The 25,136-nt window shown below is 31.9% G+C and overlaps 3 protein-coding genes across 5 annotated transcripts; all 3 read left to right on the top strand.

The window, feature by feature from the left end:
- The first annotated feature begins 1,355 nt into the window (after positions 1–1,355).
- LOC112719680 (dual specificity protein kinase YAK1 homolog) lies at positions 1,356–10,750 on the top strand. Of its 3 annotated transcripts, XR_011868005.1 has the most exons (20): positions 1,356–1,842; positions 1,968–2,283; positions 4,095–4,294; positions 4,456–4,609; positions 4,705–4,814; positions 5,013–5,082; positions 5,175–5,257; positions 5,344–5,425; positions 5,516–5,556; positions 6,136–6,258; positions 7,082–7,232; positions 7,400–7,514; positions 7,675–7,757; positions 7,874–7,948; positions 8,114–8,188; positions 8,529–9,280; positions 9,447–9,599; positions 9,675–9,771; positions 9,924–10,201; positions 10,286–10,750. XR_011868005.1 is itself a non-coding variant. In XM_025770325.3 (19 exons), the coding sequence occupies exons 2-19, from the start codon at positions 2,092–2,094 to the stop codon at positions 10,360–10,362; spliced, it is 2,814 nt and encodes a 937-aa protein (XP_025626110.1). In that variant the 5' UTR covers positions 1,356–1,842; positions 1,968–2,091; the 3' UTR covers positions 10,363–10,750. The 3 variants fall into 3 exon arrangements, 2 of the variants coding, with proteins under 2 accessions (XP_025626110.1, XP_025626111.1); XM_025770325.3 differs by lacking the exon at positions 9,675–9,771; XM_025770326.3 differs by lacking the exons at positions 1,356–1,842; positions 9,675–9,771 and having other exon boundaries at positions 1,866–2,283.
- Positions 10,751–11,608: 858 nt separating this feature from the next.
- Positions 11,609–12,458, top strand: LOC112723709 (uncharacterized). The gene is made up of 2 exons (XM_025775161.3): positions 11,609–11,862; positions 11,955–12,458. The coding sequence occupies exons 1-2, from the start codon at positions 11,751–11,753 to the stop codon at positions 12,308–12,310; spliced, it is 468 nt and encodes a 155-aa protein (XP_025630946.1). The 5' UTR covers positions 11,609–11,750; the 3' UTR covers positions 12,311–12,458.
- Positions 12,459–17,124: 4,666 nt separating this feature from the next.
- Positions 17,125–21,651, top strand: LOC112719679 (actin-related protein 8). The gene is made up of 12 exons (XM_025770324.2): positions 17,125–17,551; positions 18,170–18,255; positions 18,347–18,417; positions 18,518–18,585; positions 18,725–18,786; positions 19,014–19,111; positions 19,223–19,304; positions 19,504–19,646; positions 19,950–20,098; positions 20,773–20,906; positions 21,060–21,178; positions 21,383–21,651. Exons 1-12 carry the CDS (start codon positions 17,172–17,174, stop codon positions 21,458–21,460), a joined length of 1,470 nt encoding a protein of 489 aa, XP_025626109.1. The 5' UTR covers positions 17,125–17,171; the 3' UTR covers positions 21,461–21,651.
- Positions 21,652–25,136: the final 3,485 nt, after the last annotated feature.

Genomic DNA, 25,136 nt, shown 5'->3' with positions numbered 1-25,136 from the left:
AACCTTTTTAAAATACTATTTTATATTTAGTGAAAACTCAGGTGCAGTCAACTTCACGTAAAGTTGATAGTTAAGAGTCGTTAAATAATTTAACTGATTTGATTAAATTTTCATCTAAAGGCTATCAAGTATCAATTTCACGAAAAATTGACTGCATCTGAGTTTCCACCTTTATACTTTCATAAAATTACATTATTTTTTGTGTTAAAAAAAATCAATTTATTATTTTAACATGTTGGAGATAAAGATTATGTAAGCAAATTAACGATCGCATAAAAAATTTTATTGATTGTTACCAAACTAAATTTAGAAAAAACTTGTCTGTTGGATGATAACATTAATTCTCAATACTTTTTAGATATAAAATTTTGTTGAAGTTAAAAATTTTTTAAAACCAATTTTAAATATTAGTGTATCACAAAATAAAAAGTAGGATTTCTTTTATCTCTTTTTATTGTTAAAGATTAAACCAATCAAAATTCTATATTGAAGATAAAATCTATTTAAGTTATTAAAAATAATACTATTTTATACTTTTACAAAAGAACATTGTTATTTGTGTTAAAAACAAAATCAATTTATCATTTTAATACATCGTAGATAACGATCATGTGTCAGCGAATTGTTAATCACATGAAAAACTTGTATTAATTATCAACAAATTAAATTAATAAAAAATCTGTCTATTTGATAGCAATAATTTTTATGACTTTTTAGATATAAGATTTTGTTGGAACTAATATATTCGAACCGAAAAGTTTAAAAAACTAATTCAGAATATTAGTGTATCACTAAAAATATAAGTAAAGATCTCTTGTTATTAAATTTTTAACCTACCAAATTTTAATTCAAGATAAAATAAATTTAAGATAAATTTGTAATGTATGATAAAATTTCTTATTCCAAAAAGTTAATTTTTTTTAAAAATTTAATTTATTATTTTAATACATTATAGATAACGATTATGTAAGTATATTGACGGTCATATAAAAAATGTTATTTTTTGTTGGCAAACTAAATTTAGAAAAAATCCATTGTGTTTGATAGCAACCATTCTCAAAATTTTTTGGATATAAAATTTTGTTAAAATTGAAATTTTTTTGAAACTAATTTTGGTATCACTAAAAATGTAAGTTAGAGATCTCTTATTATTTAAGATAAAATTCCAATTCAAGATAAAATTTCAATTTCAGATAAAATCTCTAATCATTAAAAAATATTTTATTTAAAAAAATAAAATAGTTACCGAGCGTATGACTCAAGTGAAGTGAGAATTATTGTTCACAATCACACACAGAAACGTACAAGAAACAAAACTACTTATATAATAATTATTATTTAATAATTAACAAAATAAATAGAAATAATTATAATTATAATTATTTGTTATTTCATATGATCGAAGCAAGACGGCGTTGTTCTCTCTCTCTCTCTCTCTCTCTCTCTCCGCACAGAGACACCAACGAAACAAAAACATCCAATTTGCATCATCGTCATCATCATCATCATCATCATCATCATCAACCCTCTTATACCATTTACTCTCTTCTTTCCAAGCATACACCAAAACCACCCTTACACCAAAAACCACAAAAAAATTGGGGCAAAAAAGGTGTCCCACTTTCGTGAGAACACTTCCGATCCAACGATTTCTCTTGTTGTTATCTTCATACCCAGAGAAAATAGTTTCTGTCTTCGCTTCTGTGTTGGATTCAATTGGAAAAATCCTTGAATGGATCTTGGGTATCTTGGCGTTCGGCGATGATTCTAGAAGGTTCTGTTTACGATGGGATTGAAATCCGTTGGTGGGTTCTTCGCTAAACACCGATTGTAGCACAAAAGGTGGGTGTTTTTGATTATTTGATTGGGGGTAATCTCTTTTCTTCTTTCCCTTTTGGGGATTGCCCTTTAGGTGTTTGATTTTATGTCTTTGTGATGTTGTGATTGGTGTGGTGATGATGCAATAGATATTAGAAGAGGAAGAGCAATGATGATGGTGGAAGTGGAATTGGAATTGGGGAAAGTGAATCTTTGAGTTTGGAGGAGCTTTTGTTCTTTAATCTTTGAGGGTGGTCTTTTTCTTGCTGTGTCATGGATGAGGCTAGACCTCGGAATAATGAAACTGCTGCATCATCATCATCGCCTTCAGCTTCGCGGTTGCCGGTGTCTTCCGGATGGCGTCCGAGCCGGGCTGTGTTTGCTCCTTATGGGCCACCACAGGGTGAAGAAGCCACAGCTCAAAGGCCACAGAGATTGAGAGTGGCAGTGACAGTGAGGAAGCCTGTAAGTTTCTTTTTGGATCTTTTAAATGATTGTGTTTGAAAGTTATTCCCTTATAATCATAGTTAGATGTCATAGATGTGCTTTGTTTGAATTAGCTTAATTAACTGTTAACTTACTGTGTGTATATCACTAGGTCAAAAGTTGCGATTTTTAGTTAAATTGTAAATACTTTTGGTTAAGAACATTATCAAGTAGATGCAATCTGACATTGACCATATAATGGACGTGAGTTTAGATGTTTGTCCATAACAGAAAATCCACTCTAACACCTACATTGCATAGTTAAGGGGTTTTTGAGAATCTACTATCCAATCAATCGGACTATTGTCCATTAGGCCTTGCGACTCCCACAGTAGAATGCTATAGGAATCAAACTCTTGAATGTAGCTTTAATACTTCTTGTTGGCCCTGTTAGGCCTTCCCAATGTAGAATGCTATAGGAATCAAACTCACAAATGCTACTAGACTAAGAGCTATAGCTTTTATTTAGGGTGCAAATCTTTGTACTCATGTTCATTATCAAGTGCCATGGTTTGATTACTCTAGTTCTCTTTGTGCATGCCAAGGCAAGATGCTGGCTCACAAGTAGCATCACATTGGGAAGCAAATTTGAAATGTTTATGAAGGATCCTTTAGGGGCCATGTAATTATTGAGTGAGGAATTGGAGGCTTTAGGTGGGGAGGAAGGAGACCTGCAATGTTTTGCAGCATCTTAGCCTTTCTTTTTTTTGTTCCACCTTTCTCATTTATGAGTATATACGCACCTTCCTCCTAAATTGAGTCTAGTATCCGTCGAATATCAACAGCAGCAGGTGTTTTAGTGTGATGTCAATGCAACAGTGTTTGCCAATTTGGTGCCATGTATAAATGGTATCAAAACTTTGATTTGGAATGATGGGGTTAATGGGATGTCGCTGCAATTTCTTTCTAAGCTCAATGACAAGGAGAGCAGAAAATGTAGAAGGTTGAATACTCCAATGTTTGTAGGGGATCATGCCTATGTTTGGATGAGCAATGTCAGAAATATTGAGCTTTCATATGGAATTTGTGGGCTCTGCTAGCAGTTGTGTTAATTTTTGGGGTTGTGCTTTGGTATGGCCTATGGAAGAAGTAGTGGGATCTGCACAGTCCTAGTTCAATTTTAGTTTCCTTTTCAGTGACGGTGATTAAAAAATTCAACCTTAGTTTACTCTGTGTCTAATGTTTAGATTATGGGAGAAAAAGAATTGCTTTCATCCAAAACAGGGCTTTTTGGTATCTTTGAGACTTGTTGGTTTGCCCTATAGACTTGCATAAGTTTCTCCTCACTAATTGAAGTTCTGGCTTGCATAAAAAAGTAAAGATTCTATGGTAGTCCGCAGTGTTTGCGGTGCTTTGGTGCATATGATCGGAAAGAAATTCTAGGGTTTTTAATATTTTTTTAATATTGATTTCATTTGGGATACGATTATATTTTTTGACTTCCTCTTGGTGCTCAGAACTTGGGCTGTTCAATGGCCATTGGAGTTTCTTTAGCTAATATGCAAAGAGACTAGCATACCTTATTACATGCTTTTTATGTTTTACCTTTACCTTTTGTATATATGCCATGATGGCTTATCTTTATATTCTCTTCTATTCTAATAATATTTCTTTTTCAATTTGTCTAGATAACTTATGGTATGATTTAGCAAGTGATTTCATTATCATCACTCGTCAAGCTAGGCGATTAAAAATTACTAACTTGTGTTTTTTTGTCATCAATTGATACATGATCTTGTGCCCAATAATATCTGACTGTTCGGAGCTTTGGCTTTGCTTGTATTTTGCAGTTGGTGGCAAGATTGACCAAGGAGATAGTTGAAACATATCAAACATGCAATCCAAAGTTTAAATATTCTGAAGATCTAAATCCAAAAAGATTTTTGACGAGTCCATCAATTGGAGTGCTTAATGATGGCTATGATAATGTAAACTCAGATCTTATTCTGACAGTGAATTTTGTCTTGGTCCATGTAGAGAAAAATAAAAGGTTTGTCATAAATATTTCTTTCCTTTACGCTTTATGTTTATTTGAATATCAAAATCAATACAGAGTGCAGACAGATTGGTAGTTGATAGCAAGCGTGTCATGTTGCCCTTCACCTAGTAATATCAGCATGTCTTTTATGAATTGGCTTTCTGATATTGCAGATATATTGTCAAAGATCTTCTTGGCCATGGGACATTTGGTCAAGTGGCGAAGTGCTGGGATTCAGATACCAACAGTTTTGTTGCTGTGAAGATCATTAAAAATCAACCTGCATACTATCAACAGGCACTGGTTGAAGTAACTATATTGACGACGGTAACGTATCATATTATGATTTTTTTTAATTGTAATTATTTTCTTTAAAATGCAACCAAGAGAAGTTAATTTGATATATCATTTCATTCTTGCAGTTAAATAAGAAGTATGATCCTGAGGATAAGCATCATATTGTTCGTATATATGATTATTTTGTGTATCAACGGCATTTGTGCATATGCTTTGAACTACTGGACACAAACTTGTAAGTTTTGGTCCTTCTGGACTTCTATTCCCATTAGTATCTGTCCTGCTATGATCATTGAAAATGCATGTAAAGCATGATTGGTGTTCAAGTTCCAGTTGAAATTTTGGATTAAAATATTTGATGGATTTTGCAATATTACAATTCTGGATTTGTTATCTTGTTGCATATTTTGGTATTGACATTGTAGCCATATAGGTATGAGCTTATCAAGATGAATCATTTCAGAGGATTATCGCTTAGCATTGTTCAGCTATTCTCTAAGCAGGTATGTCAAATCTCTGAATGACCTTTATGCTTTATCTTCCGCTGGCTTTGATATCTTACCATAATCTTTTTTTTTTAATTTATATTTTTAAGATTTTATGTGGACTGGCTCTATTAAAGGATGCTGGCATTATTCATTGTGATCTGAAGCCAGAAAACATTCTTTTATGTACAAGGTTGGTTTTTTACGTGGTGTACATAATGAAATGAGTGTTGTAGCTATTTCATCTTGTGGTTTAATGAAATTGTGTCTCATGTGTAGCACTGTGAAGCCAGCAGAAATCAAAATTATTGACTTTGGATCAGCATGCATGGAAAACCGCACTGTTTACTCCTATATTCAGGTTTACATTTACTGTTGAACATAGCCGTTTTGATCCTTCCTGTTGTAATTATAGTTGTCTGGTACTTACAATCTTTCCCTTTTTATGCAGAGTCGATATTACAGATCCCCTGAGGTTCTTCTTGGATATCAGTATCCTAATCAATGAAATTTGTTGTTGAAACTTTTTTCCTCATGGTTTTTCAATTTTTGATGTTTCTTTTCACTGCTCTATCTTTTTTCTTTTGCTGCTGCTTCTTGCTGCAGTGTGATACCTGTGTTTGATTGGCTAAGTATTTGCATTGAACGTTTTTAACCAAAGTCGAGGTTGTGCTTTAGCATTTGGAGCTATAGTTTGGTCTGTGTCGACGATGTCAAACTCGTGCATACTGTGGGTTCAGATTGGGAAGCAATTGAACATTTTAGAGTTACACGTTACATGTTTTCCTTCCTTGTTTACGGATGGGGTAGCCATAGTTGGGGCTTTGTTGGGGCAGGGTGTGTGTTAAAGAATTTGGCTAATTTGTTGATATCCGCAAGTGTTGTAATTCGTAATGGTAATTAGAACATGCAGTCCTTTGTACATGAGAGGCATGCTTTTGTTTAAATTGATTGCATGCCTGAAAACCTTATTGCATACTGTTTGGAAGAAGGTTGTTTTTTAATGATTACCTTGTCAGATTATTTTGAGATACTCTTCTTTGCTTCATATTTGTCCTTAACGCTTAAAAGGTACACAACAGCTATTGATATGTGGTCCTTTGGGTGCATAGTGGCTGAATTGTTTCTTGGATTACCATTATTTCCCGGGGCTTCAGAATTTGATCTTTTGAGGCGGATGATTGAAATACTTGGGTATGCTTCTATCTCTCAAGTTGGATGCATATTTTATATCTGGTGCTTCCAATATATGTGTAGAAAAAATATGATATCAACAACATATTTTCTTCCTTTGTCCGTCGAACTTATATATATCCAGCCAAAAAGATAAATGGTCAAAAATAAAATTCAAGTATTTATATTCATTTAACAGTGTCTTTTCAGCAATCATATGGAAACAGAATGGTCCTACATTTGAACACCAAATTGACAGCAAACGGTAGCAATAAGGTTACTCTGAAATATAATTAGGTCTTCAAGATAGTGTGTAGGACTGAAAGGATTGATTAGGAACTCAAATTATAAAGGAATTACCCCATTTGAGATTCCGATTTCAGAGAATATCACTCTTTTTATTTATTCATTTATTTTATTTTTATAAAAGAAGAATTTCATTGAGAATAAGAGAAGAATAATAAAAGATAGAGGATAAGAATTACTCTATACAAGAGCAAAAACAACTAACGGGTTATATATAACGCGTATCTTCCTCTCTAACCACTTTATACCTCTTTCTTCTTATTTGATCTTTTTTTTTTTATAGATATTTTCTCTCTTTGGTTCTCCTTACTTATCCTACTATATTCAATTTTTCTATGCCAAAAGCAAATGGGATGCTAGTAACATCTTACATAGTTACTGTCTCTCAACTATATAACAGCGCATGCCAATTTCTTTAAATAAAGAACAAGCCAGAATAAAGCCTAAACAATTTTATTTTGTTCTAGTATGCAAATCAGTTAGCTTCCTTTGTTTCCCTGCTTTGAATAAGATTTTAGATTTTGTGAATATATTGCAGAGGACAGCCACCTGATTATGTATTGAGGGAGGCCAAAAACACAAGTAAATTCTTCAAGTGTATTGGAAGTCTCCAGAGCATAGAGATTAGTGAGGGTTCCAAAAATGGAAGAAGTGTTTATCAAGCATTGACGGAGGAAGAGTATGAAGTTGTAAGTTTTACATGCTTCTTTTTATCTATTTTAGGATGTTTTCTCCAAAACTAACATTGTCACATCTCTCGTAGAAAATGGTTCTAAATGTTTTCATTTGCCTGCGCCCGCTCCCCCGCTTTTTCTTAAGGTTAGATGTTTATCATTACATTTCTGATTTTGTTCAGAGAGAATTGAAGAAGCCAACTGTTGGAAAGGAGTATTTTAATCATATGAACCTTGAAGCAATTGTTACAAACTATCCCTATAGGAAAAACCTTCCCAAGGAAGATATTGTCAAAGGTTAGCTTTTCCATAATTTGGTAAAAGCCAGAGGCTGGAAATGCATGCACAGCATGATTTTGCTGTTTTGTTTTATTCAACCATATATGTCCATATTTTATATTTTATTTCTTGCATCAAAATTGACAGTATTAAGGGATGTTGTGCAAACTTGTTTCAGAAAGTCAAATAAGATTGGCTCTTATTGATTTTTTGAGAGGACTTGTTGAGTTCGATCCTGCGAAACGATGGTCACCTTTCCAGGTAAATTCCCTTTGTCCCATTACCCCTGCTTGACTCATTTTCAAACTAAAGTTCGGCTTGTATTGATGTGAAGTTTAATCTGTAAGTCCTTAGATTGTTAATTTATGTTCCTTTAGGCCTCAAAACACCCTTTTGTAACTGGAGAGCCTTTTACACAACCTTATCAGCCTCCCCCAGAGACCCCTCGTGTGGTAAGTAACTTCCAATCCTAAAGGATCTATTTTTTCTCATAAGGTAGTAGGTTATACTTTTAATATTTGACTTAAATTAACTCTGCCATTTAATTTGTCTGGTTGTTACTATATTTTCATTCTAATATCTACCTCATGTAATATACATCTTATTTTTCTGTTTAGCCGGTGGTTCAAACTGTCAAGGTGGATAATCATCCAGGTGGAGGGCACTGGTTTGCTGCTGGCCTATCACCTAATGTGAGCCTGCTACTTTTGTAAATATTACTGCCTTAATATCTGTAGAGAAGTTGAGTGCATTTCATCGAAGAATACATTAATAGGGTGAAACACAATTATTGTCACCAACTTAAACAAAAGATTAGGCAGATGAAAGAAAAAAAAAACAATATAGCAAAGCTTCCATCTCTCCTCCCCGAGACATACTTCTCTAAAGTGGTCATGCAGCCTCTAATGGAAACTCCTATTTACTCTCTTCAATTCGGCTACTACAGAATTCGGAGTAATGTACACCATTTTCAGTTCAGAAATAATTATTTTTCATTTTTTACTTTTATTTTGTTATATGTAATCGATCCAGGTTCCAGGAAAAAATAGAGCTTCGATCTATAGCAACGCACATTTTCAGATGATGCAGTATCCTCCTTCTAATAGTTATGGTAGCGTAGGAAGCCATGGGAGCTATAATGAGAGCATTGGGCTTGGTAGCAGCTATGGAAGTTATGGAGACAATAGTAACATGTTTCCTTACTATTCACCGGTTGGTCCATCTGGTATGAACATGCATAACCAAGGTGGTATGGCAATGCTTGGAAATAGTCCTGATGCTCGGAGGAGAGTTAAGTATCAACCCGGGAGTGGGCTCGGTATAAGCCCTTCAGCAGGAAATTTTACCCCCATGCCTCTTGGTGCCAGCCCCTCTCAGTTCACTCCGCCTAGTTCCTTTGGTCAAGTTGGTTCTCCCGGACACTATGGACCTACATCTCCAGCGAGAGGAACCACTCATGGATCACCTTTAGGGAAGACACCTGCAGTTAGCCAATTTAATCGACGGAAAAACTGGGGATATTCGGGAAGTCCTCAACCTCAAGAAACAGTATTTTCTTCACATTGGCAAGGACAAGGTCCTGACAACTCAAGCCTTCCCGAGGGAACATCCCAAGCCTTTGGCAGCTCCCCGTCTTACGTGCAGTCAAATATGAATCCTGGAACCTGGAAGCAGCGAGGAAGTGGAGGGTTATCTTCGAATTTGGCAGTGCAGTCAACAGAGTTGGCTCATGACAATGCAGATTCAGGCATGCCTGATCCTGGAGATTGGGATCCTAATTATAGGTATACTTTTAGCTCCCTGACAGATATTTTGATTTGGTTTTTCTAAAAGAATTAAAATTGAAATGTAATTTTTTTTATAAAAGAGTATGTTATTATTATTATTATTATTTTTAACAGCAACACAAGATATTATAACATGAACTGAACAACTTTAACTTAATTTCAGTGATGAACTACTACTGCAAGATGATGGTGCAGATGAAAGTTCCTTGACAAATGATTTTTCTAGAAGCATGAGTCTTGGTTCCACGGAACCGTGGGTTGGATTGGGAAGGTTGAACCATGGAACCAGTACAAGCTCTCCAATGATCGTACAGAGGTGAGTTGTCTGCTGCAGAATGTTTCTCAAATTAGCTTTGCTTGCTCCTCAGTTTTTGTATTATCCCATGTACAGATTTTGTTTGACGTGCTGATGAGTGGTTCCATGGTCAAAGATTTGGTTGAAGGTTTTTTTATTGATCTAATTTCCTTATAACATTACTTTTAAGAGGGTAAACTCTTATGGTCATAAAACTATCAGAACATTAATATTTCTTGAAATTTTATTTGTAAACTTTTAGGGAGAAATCCATATAATATTGTCTTCTCTTGCAATTGCTATCGAGTTAAAATCTAAATATATTATATTATCTGTATGCCTCAGAATACCCGCATCAGGTCAAGCATTTTCTGGTGAGATGGGTAGCTCTCCAATGCATCATGATCTTCAATACATGTCAAAGCCTTTTCATTATATACCTCATGTTTTACAAAATTCTCCAAGCCGATTCGGTCACCAACCTACTCAAAGGTTTCCACATGGTAGACCTCCCCAGAGTGGCGACTGGAATCAGCTTAAGGTTGCACCTCCTCCTCCTAGTTTCGGTAGTGTAGGCCAACGCTCTCCCAGGAATAGCTCATTCTCCAACAACATGACATGGGGTATATAGTATGCTATTCTTATAGTAAGAGACTATTACCATGCAACTATATCTATAATCTCTAACTTGAGTTGAATCGTTATAGGGCGAAGAATGAATCCTCCGGTTTCAAGCATGCCACCAACATCTCGCGCAAGAAAAGATTATGCAAGGATTGACTAAAGCTGAACAACACCACATATCTGGTGAAAGATCAGCATGCATGACGAGCCGAGTCTTAAAGGCCCCCCAAAAAGTGAAAAAAGTGGTTGAAAAATTTGGAAAATACTAAAGAAAAGGAAAAAAAAAGCCAGTACCCAAAAGTTGATTAGCGACCCCTTTTGTACCTTTGATTATTTATTGTGATTGCTGCATAAAAATAATTTATGCTTATATAGTTTGCAAATTGCATGCCATTGATCATTTATTTGGGTATTGGTGTTTGGTGAATGGTGGTTCAAATCCGCATATGGCTTATACATTTTTGGTAAAAAAAAGGGGTTTCTTGTGGTTAATTAATGATATATTTGTTAGTAGTGTGCAAAAGTTTTCAACTATTTTTGCTTCCAAATTTTCTCTTCTATTTATTATTATTGTATTCTTAAATGCTATTTTATTTGTTTCATTCTCATTCTGAGAACATGATTTAGATTAGAGAGTATTCCATATTTTGCAGGTCTCTAATACCATCTCTATTTGTCAAGGGGAATTCATTCGTGTAGGAACAAGAAATTTTTTTTTTCCTGAATTAGAAGTTATAACTCATCTATTGAAATCCATTACTGATTACTGATTGTACGATTACTGTCATTGTTTTGTTTTACAACATTTAAGAATATTACCCCCAAAAAGTAATTATTGGTGTATTTAATTATCATGCAAATAGATAATGTGAGATATGTAAACAAATATCACATGAAAATACAAAATATTATACGATATGTTAGTAGTATAATAAATAAAATTGGTAAAATAATTAAAATACAAAATCTCAATAGTAATATATATAACTAGAAGAATTTATTTAATTGTTTCCATGATGAATGATACACTAAAATAAGTGAAATGTACATTTAATGGAAATTGTTGATATTAAATTATGTTAAAGACTTGGTGTTTATTATAGCATTGTCTTATAGTGGAGAATAATGATATGATGCATTGCATCTTTAAATAAAATGAAGATTGTAATTTTTTTTATTACAGAAAAAGTCAAAAAATATATTATTCTCTACAAATTTAGTGAAAATTTTCATTCTTCATCCAATTCTACTCTTTAGGGGGAAAAAAATAAAAATAAAAACCCTGAACTAAAATCTAGTTGAAAAGGGGAGAAGGATAAAATTCTCATTTCTAGATTGAGTGTGATTCAAGGAACTCCAACTTTAAGCAAGGCATCTTTATTGTGACTATTAATGAGAACCTTAATTGTAGTGTAGGACTAGAGGATTGTTTTGGATAAATGTTTTGTGCTAAAAACAATTTACAATCAAAATTTCTAGAGACAGTTATTAAAAGAAGAGTAGAGTTATGTCTCAAAGTTAAGTTGGTGGTTACAAAACTATGCAGTAATGGAGAAGTTAAAGGATGAACAAATGGAGTATCATCAATCTTTTGAGGCCAAGGATCCTTTAACTGAGTCCATTTATAGCCTTCAGATTGCAAAGGAAGCACTTGAACAAGGTTTGCTTCTCTTTGATTCTTACTACTATGTAATTAACATTGTAAAAATTTTGATTTGCATGCTTCTTAAGAAACATTCTTTTCTCCTTCAGAAGTGAAAAAATTTGGTGACATTTGGAACCAACCTCTGTTATCTGCTTCAACTTCCTTGGAACTCAAGGCATTGAGCAAATCGGAAGATTCCAAGGATGAGTACCTCGCCGATGCGAATTCAGTCTCTGTCAAGACACTGGAGAAGCAAGGATCACTATCTAGAATTCAAGTGCAAGTTCCTAACAAAATTGAAGATTTTGGTGACATCATAGCAGTTGTGGAAACTTGTATGATTGAGAGAAGTGTGTGTAAGCTCACATTTTTATTTTCATTACAGTTCATATTATTGATCTTGGTTTTTTTACTTTTTGACTCCCGGTTATCAATTGATTCTGCTGTCGTTGCTCCGACATGAATCCGAGGAGTTTAGTTACCTTCACTGTGTTCATTCTCAGAAGATTCTATGTTTGAATCTTAAATTTCAGTCTCATTATGTATGCTAATCTCATTTTGTTTACTTCTATAAACTATTCTTTGAATATCAAGTGTTTTTCTTTTCAGAACTTCAAATTTGTGCTAGAATAAATGCTTAACAGTTTACAACATAAAATGGATTGTGAAAGAACTACTTTGACATGGAAAAAAAAATTGAGCTACTTCAAATGAAATAAATTTTCAGAAGTTTTTCATTTTTTTTTCCTTATATTTTTAACTTTGCACATTCAAATACACCACTCTTTCCAATGGCTCAATTCAGAACAAATTAAGTTACTTCCAAGAGGTTTCCATTTCTTTGCCTATAGTTTGGTTTATGTCTTGGAAATTACGAAAATAGGCTTCAATATCATCCATAAGAGTATAAGGTCCAGTTTGGATAAATAACTTAAATAAGTTCTTTTGGAAAAAGAGCTTAAAGCATAAGAACTTTATTAATTTCAGCTTATAAATAAGTTATTTTGTGTTTGGATTTTTAGTTATAAAAGTACTTATTTTAAAGTTGTAGTGTTTGGATAAATAACTCAAAAAATAAAATTTTTTTACAGAAGAGAATGAATATTAAAATAACAATGATAACAAATACTTTCCAATATCGAATGTTGATTTTACATAACCTAATCACTAATATTGTGTATGATATGATAGGTGAAAATAAAAAATAAATATAAAATGTGTGTCAATGTATATTTTGTTGCTGTTTTTTATTTTTTTACTCCTATTAGAACTTCCTTCTCCTTTATTGAGGTCAAGAACTTGCTATAATTAACTATGAAAATAATAACAAGTTATAAAATCACATGTGAAAAAAATAAAATTAAAACTGAAATTTCATACCACAGTTAAATACAAATTTAATAATAAAAAATAGAGTGATAAAATGATAAAAAAAAATACTTAGAAGGAATATATGTAGTAGGTTGTTCAGATGCAATATTGTCTAAAATGAAAATGGTGATGGAGGATCAATACTTCCATCACATGAATCATTACGTGAAAATGGTGAAGTTTGGAACATTGAGTGAGAATGATGGTGGAATGATGGTGGAAGGCCAATACTTCTAGCAGACCTTGCGTGAAAAAAAAAAGTTAAAAAAAAAGGTAGCTTCTACTACTTCCCAAACGGGCTGTAAGACATTTTTGTCCTATTCCTCTAATTTGAAAGTACAATAGTTATGGTATTAATAATTAGGATAAATTTGTGATAAACTAATAATCGACCTGCATGGATTTTGGATTTGTAGTTTTTAAATTTTTGAATGGACAAAAATTGACAATAAAAATTATTTCAAGTTGAGAATTGTTTATTTTTGTCTTCATCCTTTTTATAGACATTTTTATGCGCAAAATTTGAGAGGATATTAATCATCAAATAGTAAGAACAAGTCTAGGATAAATCCTTCATGTAATTTTATGTTTTCCTCCTTCTTTTTGTTTTCTTCCTTTTATTATCTTTATTTTTAAATACTAGTGTGAAAATAAGAATGCCATTTAGGCACTAGAGAATTTAAAATGAAGTTAAACAAAGTTTAATTAGGCACTAATACAAAAAAAAAAAGGGGCCACAAGTAAATAATCCACAAAGAAAGTGATAATGGTTAAATGATTATCTAATAATTTGTAACAATGAAAAAGGTATTGTCAAATTGCATTTAAGCTTTTAGGCCTATTTGGTTGTTTTCCTTCAAAACAAACTTGCTGAAACATCATGCTTCACATGAATGAAGTAAAACACATAAAGACAAAGACCTTTATGACCCTACCAAAAAACTAAAGAAACAACCATGATGGTTCCTTATCTATTATGACTAATGGTTTCACTTGCAAGTGTCCAAAGACTTGAGACTAAGACAAAAACCAATTGGAACATCAGAATCTAATACTTTAATCTTCAGAACATTGAAACATTAAACTCACCAATGAGTAACTGAACTTTGGGAAGAAGCATAACTAGATGATGATGATGATGATGCCATAAATAACTCTGATTGAAAAGTATCACCTTCTTCATCCATAGTTGGAACCTCATTAAGATCAAAACTCAAAATCTTGGGACAATTCTCATTCCCATTTTCATGAGATTCATCAACAACAACACTGACTTGATGTTCTTCCTTCACTACTAATCCTGCTACTTTCTCTGTGGCAGACACAAAACATGATTTAGATTCATTGTTCATAATCTTCTGAATGTTATTTGATTTTCTTAATTTCCTTTTCACCGAGCCATTATCCAAATCCTCCTTCTTCTTCTCCTCAGCTGTTCTTAATTCAGTTAACTTCATTTTTTTTATCCATTTCTTCTTCTTATTAATGCTAACAATGCTGCCATTAGAAGCCTGAGAACCCCAAACAGTTGCAAACCCCTCTTCATGACTTAATGGCTTCTTCTCTTCAATCTTCAGCTCCTTGATGCCAGAAACTGGCAACAACTCAACCTGATCAACACCAACCTTAGAGAAATCTTCGCATTTGTGATTGAATCCGGTAGCTAAGAGCATTAGTTCATTGGCTGCTTCTTGCATCTCAATCTCATCATTGTCATATTCCAAATTGACACCAACAGAACCTGATTTTTCACCAAAGGATATACCTTTTCTGCCTCTCTTGGCTGTCACAGACCAACCTTTCAAAAGGGTAAGCGAAAGTTTGGAACTTTTTGAGTCCTTTGTTGTTCCTTGTTTAGCATCATCACGAACTAATTTCTTGGTGCTTAAGGCATGAACCCTCATGTGTCCAGCTAGAGCTTTACATGAACCAAATGATTTATAGCACAAAAGGCACACATTATGATCAAGATCATGCTCATTCTTCCTGATCTTCTTGTTGTTATGAGCTTCTTCTGTTGTGTTTGTGACCTTGAACTTGATGCATAACTTCTTGTTGCTAGGCTTGAATTGATCATCATCAAAAGGGTTGTTTTGGTAATTGTCATCTTGTTGATGATGACCCTTTTGTGGGTGTGACTCTTGGTCTTCTTCCATGAAAGAATTTAGCTAAGAAAACAAAAAAGAAACGAACTTTATTGGGTTTTTTGGGGTGATCGATGGAGAGTAAGAGAGAATGTTAATTATTTGAACCCAAAAAGCATAAATAGATTGAAGTTAAGGAAACGGAAGAGGGTAAACTAAGAGATTGAGTTAACTTGGCCACCAAGAAAAAAAAAGGAACAATTTCTGTTAATAGTTTGAAATTCTCTTTTGGTAATGACACAAAGAGAAGAACTTGATCTTGAAATTTTAACTACAGAGGGAAATTAAGAATGCCAAAGTAGAATAAAAGAAGGAGAATAGAGATAGTTACCTCAAATTCGAAACAGAACACGAAGGATTGCGAAAAATTGGAGAGATACTTTATTTATTTATTTTATATATTTTTTTGGTTTAATGCACAACTTGAAGTTATTAATTAAATTTTTTTATTATTTATTAAAATTAAAATTCTCAAAAACTTTTATTAGTAATAAGTAATAACTTTAATATATATTCTAATACATGATAGTTAAACTTTTTGTTTCTTCTTTACTTTTTTACAAAAATAGTAATAAAGTAATATTAATATCCACAACAAAAATTGAAGTATAATTTTTATCATTTTCTATGGTTTTGAGTGGTTTTTAATCTCTAAAAACTATCATATCATTGACTCATTGTTATTAACCTAAGAGATTAAAATAATGCTAATAATGTGCATTCACTTACACACACATTCTTTGATATTTAATACTTAATAGGTATAAAAGGATTATTTACATTATTTGATATTTAATACTTATAAAGTCAGATTGATATCATTATTATAATTTAAAAACTAAATTTTTGCTTATAATCATCTACTATAAAAATTATTTTTTTGTTTATAAATTACTTTTTAGCTTAAAATTATTAGTTTCGAATTATAAACTAGTTTCATATTTTTTCAGTCAAATATAATTCAAAAAGAATTTTTTCAAAGTAAAACTTTATATGTAAATAATTTTTTTGTAAAGTTGATAATTAAGAATTATTATACAAATCATCCAACAGTTCTAACTATTAATCTTATGTGAAGGTAATTGCACTCCATTTGATTTGATGATATTTTATTGAATAAATAATCAAATTACTACTTGAAAAATTACTCATTCTTCAAATTAAATATTAAAAGATTTTTTTAATCAAATTCATCATTTAAAGATTTTAAATTAATTATATTAGTTTTTCTGTCATTTTTATTACTAACGGTGTCAAAGTTTGTTGATGTGGTACGTTAAGTAATATCACAACACATACTTAGTAATCTTAATTGACTATTAACATGGTTAATTTAAGAAATTAGATCAAATCAATCTTGATGAATTTCAATACCTCAAATTTTTTCGTTTATTATATTAATAGTCAATTGAAACTTTTAAAAGTGTGTTGTAGTGTCATTTAATGTGCTACCTTAACAAATTTTGACACCATAAAAAAAAGTGGCAAAATGATTTACATGACTAATTTAAAATATTTAAAAAACGAATTTGATTAAAAAAATATTTAGAAGAACAAGTTAAAAAACGAATCATTTTTCTGAGACTAATTTAACTATTTACTCATATCTTATTGGAAAGTTATCAGGTGTACCGGAGAACACCGATGTTCTAATTATTTTAACCGTTTTTATAATTAAAATCAACAGTTAAAATAATTGGAACACCGTATTCTCCGTATACCTGAAACTCTTCCTATCTTATTTCTGCCACGTGTTAAGCGAGGAGAGGAAGAAATAAAATGTAAGTACTGAAAGAGCTAACCGCTTTCATGATTTTTCGGAAGTTGCAAGTTGCAAGTCCACACTCCTCTGACTCTGAAACACAAACCATGATGGCAACACTCTTCAGAAAACTATGCGTTTGCAGTGAAACGGCGTCGTATAACAACCCCCGACCCTCATCCGAAGCTGCTGCTTCTTCAGGTTCGTTGCTGGAATCACTTCCAAACGAGATTGTGATGCAGATCGTACGGTTATTGGGCCCAAAGCAGGCCGCTCAGCTCAGCGTGGTTAACAGAAAGTGGCGATCCCTCATCTCCGATAACGAACTCTGGGCCCACTTTCTTGAGGTCCACCATCCTCAGCCATGGGATTCCGTGCTTTTCTCCGAGACTTTTCTGGCCTCTGCTTACCCTCTTCTTCCTCTTCCGTGAGTAACGCACCTTCCATCTTGGAACTATGGATTACAAATCGTTGTGATTATCTTTGTTTGGTGATTTTGTATGCGCTGTTTTGCTCTGCGATAGTGATATTATTCATGCTTGGTTAGAGGTTAGGAAATGAGTTGTCGTATCTTCATGTTGGCGTTGAATTCTAGATTTTAGTGGGAGACTGATGTATTTGATAGAATTTGTTTTGGAATATTTAGATAATTAAGTAGAAAGTACGATACTAAATTCGATTTCTAGAATTTTTTTCATTTTTATTCGTTTGAACAATAATATGATTTCTGCGTACATACCAAAAATAGTCACCAAATTGGGTGAAAAATTAGGTGAAATCGACTTCACGTGAAGTTGATATCTGAGAGCCTGTTAGATAAAAATTTAGTCAAATCAGTCAAATCATGGCTCTCAAGTATCAATTTTCACGTGAAGTCGATTGCACTTGAGTTTCCACCCACCAAATTGTTATTATATATTTGTGTTAGCACATGTGCTTATTAACTCATTTTCAACGTGTATTTTATACTCGTTTAGTAACTAACTACTTTTGTGTACTATGGTTGTAATTTTTAACTATTATCCAAATGCATTTGCAACTGCAGAACCTCAGTTGCTGAGATGCCATCTGTGTCATTCAAGCAAGTTTATGGCCAGCGTGCAAGACTGCCTTGTTCTGTTATCATTGATGGTGAGTCTCGCAATTTGCTTGAGTGTATGCTTGCTTTTGTTGTCATATTTAATGTGGTTACTTAGTTGGTGTTCTTTTTCTTCTTGTCCAGGTGGTTCTGGCTATTGCAAATATGGTTGGAGCACACTCCCTTGTCCATCATGGCGGTCGGCGACCTTTCTGGTAAGGCTATCTTGGTTTGAAACAAATGATTGCAAGGTTCAACATTGCTGCTTACATGGTATTTAAAAGGTTAATATATGTTTGGGAATTTGATATGCAGGAATTTGGTAATGTGGAAACGCCAATATACACCAGACTCAGACACTTTTTTTGGACTATTTATAGCAGGTGCAAGTCATTCTTGGTGCAATAATTCACTGCTGATAAATGAGTAATTTATTATGCTTCGGTGATGATTAGTATGCTGCTGATAGAAATATTGCTACTTATGTCTAATCTGTATAATATATTTGTTGCTTTCTCGCAGGATGAAGGCGAAACCAAGTTCTCAACCAGTTGTTGTTTCTATACCAATATGCCACTATGACGGTCAGTTACATTTTATGATTTTCTTCCATTGTTTTGGAATTTGAAAGAAAAATGAAAAATGGGCTGCAAACATGATATACTGTTTTTGATGCTTTTATATTCAAAAGCTGTTATGAGTTGCAATCTATCCAGGTCAATATTGTAGATAAAGAAGAAGCTTATACAACACACTTTTTTATATGTCATCACCCAAGTGAAATATTTGTTATATATGTTTCTCATTGCAGATACTGAATCAGCCAAAGCCTCAAGGCGGCAGCTTAAGGAAGCAATCTATACTGCCCTGTTTGACATGAATGTTCCTGCTGTTTGTGCTCTAAATCAGGTAACTTTTGATAGTACTAAAATAAAGAATAAAAAAAATGAAAAGAACTGCAATCCGGTTCCATTTTACGATTAATGTTTTTAATTGTATATTTCGCTTTTGCAAATGTAGGCAGTTCTAGCTCTTTTTGCTGCCAAACAAACTTCTGGAATAGTTGTGAATATAGGTTTTCAAGTCACATCTGTTGTTCCAAGTATGTTCTGTAACTTCTTTCCTCATATCTCTCTCTCTAAATTTCTAGTTTATGTATAACAATGAATTTCTTGCATGAAGTACCTTTGAAATCTGCTGCCTTAGTGGCTTTAAGAGGTAGTCAATTCTTAATAATCACCTCTTGCATCGTGATGTATAAAGTTTTTGTCCGAAGCATATCTAAATGGTTTGTTTTACAGTTTTAAATGGCAAAGTGATGCGAAAAGTGGGTGTGGAGGTTGTGGGGTTGGGAGCCCTAAAGCTCACTGGATTCCTTAGAGAACAAATGCAACAGAATAACATGAGTTTTGAATCAATGTACACTGTTCGAATGCTGAAAGAGGTACTAAACTATTAATACCATTCCTTTTTGTTTTTGCTTGAATTTTAGAAGAGCAATGTAATGTATTCCTATATATGATTCCATAAGACCAAGGTTAAATTAACAATTCAGGTGGAGTTGAGTTTTGTTTATGAGTAATTAAATGCACGGAACAGGAATAGGATTGCTGATTTCTTTTGTGACTTTCATTATTCTTTCCCCCTTTCATATGATTTTTCTCTGCAGTGTGGTGAGAGGGACTACTTCTACATTGAAATAATCTCAGTGTTATTGTCTGATATTTTGTTGGTTGCATGGTAACAGAAGCTATGCTATGTTGCTATTGATTATGAAGCAGAGCTATCTAAAGATACACAAGCATCATTTGAAGCTGCAGGAGAAGGATGGTTTATACTTAAAAAAGAGCGCTTTCAAACCGGAGAGATCTTATTCCAGCCACGTCTTGCCGGAGTGTAAGTTTTCGTACTTTCTTACAATACCGTTTCAACAGTTTCATTATAGGAAAAATGCATCTCAATCATCTAAAATAAAACTTAAATTGCAATTTATTTTTTCTTCCTTTTTTTGGTGCTTTGAATGAACTTGGGTTTTGTTACCTAAGCTTATAGTTGAGCCATTTGTTAGTGCCAATATTTTTTAATTTTAGTAGATATGTCAACAAATATCAACAAAGAAAAAGAGCACCATAAGCATCCCTCTGACCCTCTTTAATGTATAGTTCGAACAGCCGCATGCAAAGAGTGTAATCTAGGTAGCCTAATTGATAGTTGTATCAGTGGCTGATTCCATGACTTGAATCGATGACCTTGAAGTCAAATAGAGACAACTCAATCATTGCTTCAAAGTCTCGAAAAAATGAATAGGATTTTATTAAGCTTCTAATTTGATCCTTCATCTTTCTATCCAAAAAAGATTGATTCATCATGATGTTTTCTGAAAAGGATGAGGACATTTTGTTGGACAAATATGGGATTCAGTTTAAAATTCAAATGAAAATCTTCATCTACATTTATCTATGGACAAATATTTCATTCAACATCTAGAGAGTTCTTAGTCACTATCTTATTTATTTCTTCAAGATTTTTGCTCAATTGTAGCTTAAGCACATTTCGCACTTGTTTTACAGACGAGCAATGGGTTTGCACCAGGCCGTTGCTCTGTGCATCGACCATTGCCATTCTGCAGAATTAACCGCGGACACGAATTGGTTCAAGACCGTAGTCTTATGTGGGGGCAGTGCATGTTTACCAGGTTTGGCAGGTAAATATCCCTTTAATTGTTGCATTCTATCTTTTAAATCCTTATAACAGAGCTGAAAAATGAAATTGAACTAAAAACTTACTGAGAACACATGGTGATGAGATACTAGCAACAAGTTCTAATAATGCTACTTCTGTGATCACTCTGGTTCAGAGAGATTAGAGAAAGAACTTCATGCCTTGGTTGATCCCAACCTGTCAGACAGAATCACAGTCATACCTCCTCCATATGGCGCGGATTCGGCATGGTTTGGAGCAAAGATGATTGGCAATGTGAGCTATTCACTAACATTGACAAACTTGTGTTTATCAATCCAATATATTTCATGTTGAATGTTTTATAAAGACTTAATCGTATTTTTATAATGTTTTGCTTTTTTCTTTTTTTATTACTATACTCATGTTTAATTTTCATTATTATCTTGATTACTCAATAATAGTAACTCTAATTTCTAACTGTTTATGGATTATGTACAGTTAAGTACCTTTCCTGGTCCATGGTGTATAACAAAGAAGCAGTTCCGTCAAAAGCATAAAACTAATCGGATATGGTGATTACTTGCATCTCAAGTTACTATTTTTCTCAATTATGCTGGCAATATGCACCAGTAACTGTATGATTCCCATAATGTAAATTTCTATTGGAAGGCATTAAATTCAAACATGTATATTAGTTTGTAATTTTCGTTAAGCATTACATGTATGTATTATTTGAAAAGAAAATATCTAGTTAACATTCTGAATCATCTTACAATTTTCAGTTATATTTTTATATAAAAAAATATCTTCATATGAATAATTACTTGTTTAAAATTATATCTTTATTGATAAGATCAATATACTTATAATAAAAAGATTAAAATGCACCAAAGAGAATTGTTTTTTGGTACTCGAAATATTATGCTACAGATAAAAAAACCTTCAAAATATAAATAATGAATAAGTCTTTTGAATAATTTAAAAATATGACAAAAATAATCAACAAATATTACATTTTTATAAGTGACAAAAAAAATTGTATTTAGCAAACGATTTATTTATTTGATCTAAATTTTTTGTGGTGACACTTGAATAATTATTTTGAAGGTGCATACAAAAATCGAATCAAAATTTGATTTCTAGAATTTTTTATTTTTCAATAAGATTTGGTCATTCACATTTTTTTTAAATTCACTTGTCATAAAATTATCAATTTTAAGAATAAAAAATTTTAATTTTCTAATAATATTTGTTGAATGGGATTCAGCCAGGACCCACCAACATTTTCTTGCAAGTTTACATGACATAAGGGAGAAGGTACATTTTTCCGGTGGGAAACCTCTTCTTGAAATAAAAATTTATATTCTCATGAATAATGTACTACTTCTGCTTACGTTCCATGGAGAATAAATCTCACATTCACAAATCAAGATGTGTCCATAAAAGAGTTATTCACATTAAAAAAAAAAGTCAAAATAGAATAATAGAAAACAGAGAGACCAAGAATATATATACATAATACATAGACTAAAAATTGATATCAATTACCATCATATAAGCATTAAAATATATGTTGTATTTTTATAAAGAGAGTATATGAAGTAGTATACAATATTCTTTTAAATCATCAAATTCATTAATAATAGAATTTTTATGAAATTTTATGAAGAATTTTCCTTTAAATCTTATTTCTAGATTTTTTTTAGCATTTTAGATATTTTAAAAAGAAATAAAGTCAGTTCTCATCATAAATTATAATAAATTATTAAACATAACATATATGTCGTATATGTAATTATAAAAATATACAATGTATATATAATTTTTGGTCATTTTAATTTAATATGCATATATATCAGTATATAACATAACATTATTAACATACCTACTAGATCAATGAGAGAAGTTCCTCAATATAATTAAGAGGAAAGTATATTTTGTCTCAAAAGATTGTTAAAAGTTTTAAAAATACTCTTAAATTTTATTTTGTTTGAAAAATTTTCGATTTACATCAAATATACTATTGACAGCTAAATTTTCAGAAAATTTAAGACTAATCTAATAATAATCCATGACAATTATGTCTAATTTGCTTATATGAAAGATTGTTCTTGTGAAATTATTATTGCTGAATTAGTCATAAATTTTTTGAAAAATTAGCTGCCAAAAATATATTTGATGCAAATCGAAAACTTTTGGAATAAAATTGATACAAAATAAAATTTAGAAAATTTTTTAAAAATTTTGGATAATTTTAGAGACAAAATATGCTTTATCCTATAATTAATTAGTTTCAATACTCATTATATTGTAAAACAAAAAGTTAGAAAAAAAAAGAGATTGGTATACTATGGTTAATGATATTTTTTAAATGAAAAGTCTAGGGGGCCAGCAACTTTGTTCAATTCTGGTCAGCATGTAACCAGCAAAGAAAAGTGAGTCATTGAATGAAATCTCACACCAATCTCACACCATTAAAACTATCATTGATGGCTATTTGATGGCTACAAATAACAAAAATTGCTGTCCCTAGCATTCCTCTTTTTTAATTGCACCAAATATTATTGAATCTCCCAACAATAGCTATGTTTAGAAAGAGGTAAATTAAATTATGTCTGTCAAAACCTAGTTTCAGAGATAATTACTCCTCCATATTATTCTTTCTGGCACCAATTTACAAAACTAGTTCACCTAATATGATCTCTGACGATTCCACAGTAGTTGCCCAACTCATGGGAAAAAAAACATAAACAAGATCCATATAAGTGTCATTCCATGTCTTGTACTTTTTCAAAAACTTACCATTTGTTCCTTAATGTGCACTTTGTCATATATAGATATACGCTTCTATCAAGTGGGTGACCTTATTCTCAATAAGTCAATATAATATATATCATAAGATTATTAAACGAGAAATCTACCAAATGTTTGGAATGACAAAGACCCTACAAGAAAATTCATTGGATATATAAATAGAAAAAGGTTGAAGCAAGTTCGTTAGGCCTTATATATGTGTGGTGATTGCATTGTATGTTTTGGTTCAATTTTCACTTGAATTCATTATTTAATAATATTTTCACCGTTTATTGGTGGGTTATATTTGAGTAGCACGCATACATTCATTTTGCTATTGGACATTTTGACTGAGTGGCAAATAATCTCACCTATATGTGTTCCTTATTAGTTTAATTAAGAATAATATTGATTTTTTAAAGAATGTTCTTTTTTATTATTAAAATATTGAATTAAGGAATTCAAAATATCCTTGTAAGAAAAGGAATTTTCAAATATTATTTATGTTCTCTTTATTTGAAACTTGATTGATAACTTATTTTTTAACTCAAGCTTGTCACATATATATTTATCCATTCTCATCCTCTCTTGCATATATATAGACGATAGAGTATATATTTTAAAATTACAGATATTTAAATCTTTGACCATTTATTTATTACTTAATCATGACCTATTACTAGCTTATTACTAATAATTTTTATTTAGGCAAATTCACTCTTAAACAATTTTTTTCTTTTTTAAAATAATATTTAAAGTTGACAATTATATACGTACATTGCATTATGCTAGCATCAATGAATATGCTTTATGAGATATGTTTTTAAATGGGCCATCATAAGTTACATGGCAAAAGGATATAATAGTAAATGACAGCTAATGAAATTAGTTAAGTCTATGTATATAACCTAACATAAATTGTACTCTTATGTACTCTAATTTTAATACAATTTTTACTTTTTTTTTTTTTTTTCTTTTACATATCTCTGATATCTCTATATTTTGTGTTCTAATTCTCATTCTTCTGAGTCTTGAAAATTCAATACCTTTCACATGGCATTAATTTTTAACATGGACTAAGATCAATATTATCATGGGATGGTTCTAATTAGCATCTTAAATATGATTTATTATAACCACTCTTTTTGTCCTTTTGGTGTTAAAGAAAGATCGAGCTGTGATGGATTATTTTTGTGAAACCTTCTTTTTTGAGATAAAGTTATAGTGACATCAAACTAATATAACTATATATGCCTATAGCGATCAATTCTCAAACTACTCGAATTTGTGATACACTCAACTACGTCTTCTAGAATTGGAAATTTGGAATCATTTTAGGTTTAATAGCGGATCAGTTTTTAATTTAGTTGTGTTATCCATAGTTACACGGATTTAAATATTTCAATTTATGAAATAGTCTTGATTTAAATTAGTTTCTTAAACTTAATTTTGTTTCTTA

This window comes from Arachis hypogaea, chromosome 11, assembly GCF_003086295.3.
Source record: "Arachis hypogaea cultivar Tifrunner chromosome 11, arahy.Tifrunner.gnm2.J5K5, whole genome shotgun sequence".
Lineage (NCBI taxonomy): Eukaryota > Viridiplantae > Streptophyta > Magnoliopsida > Fabales > Fabaceae > Arachis > Arachis hypogaea.
This window is presented reverse-complemented; position numbering and strand designations above follow the sequence as displayed.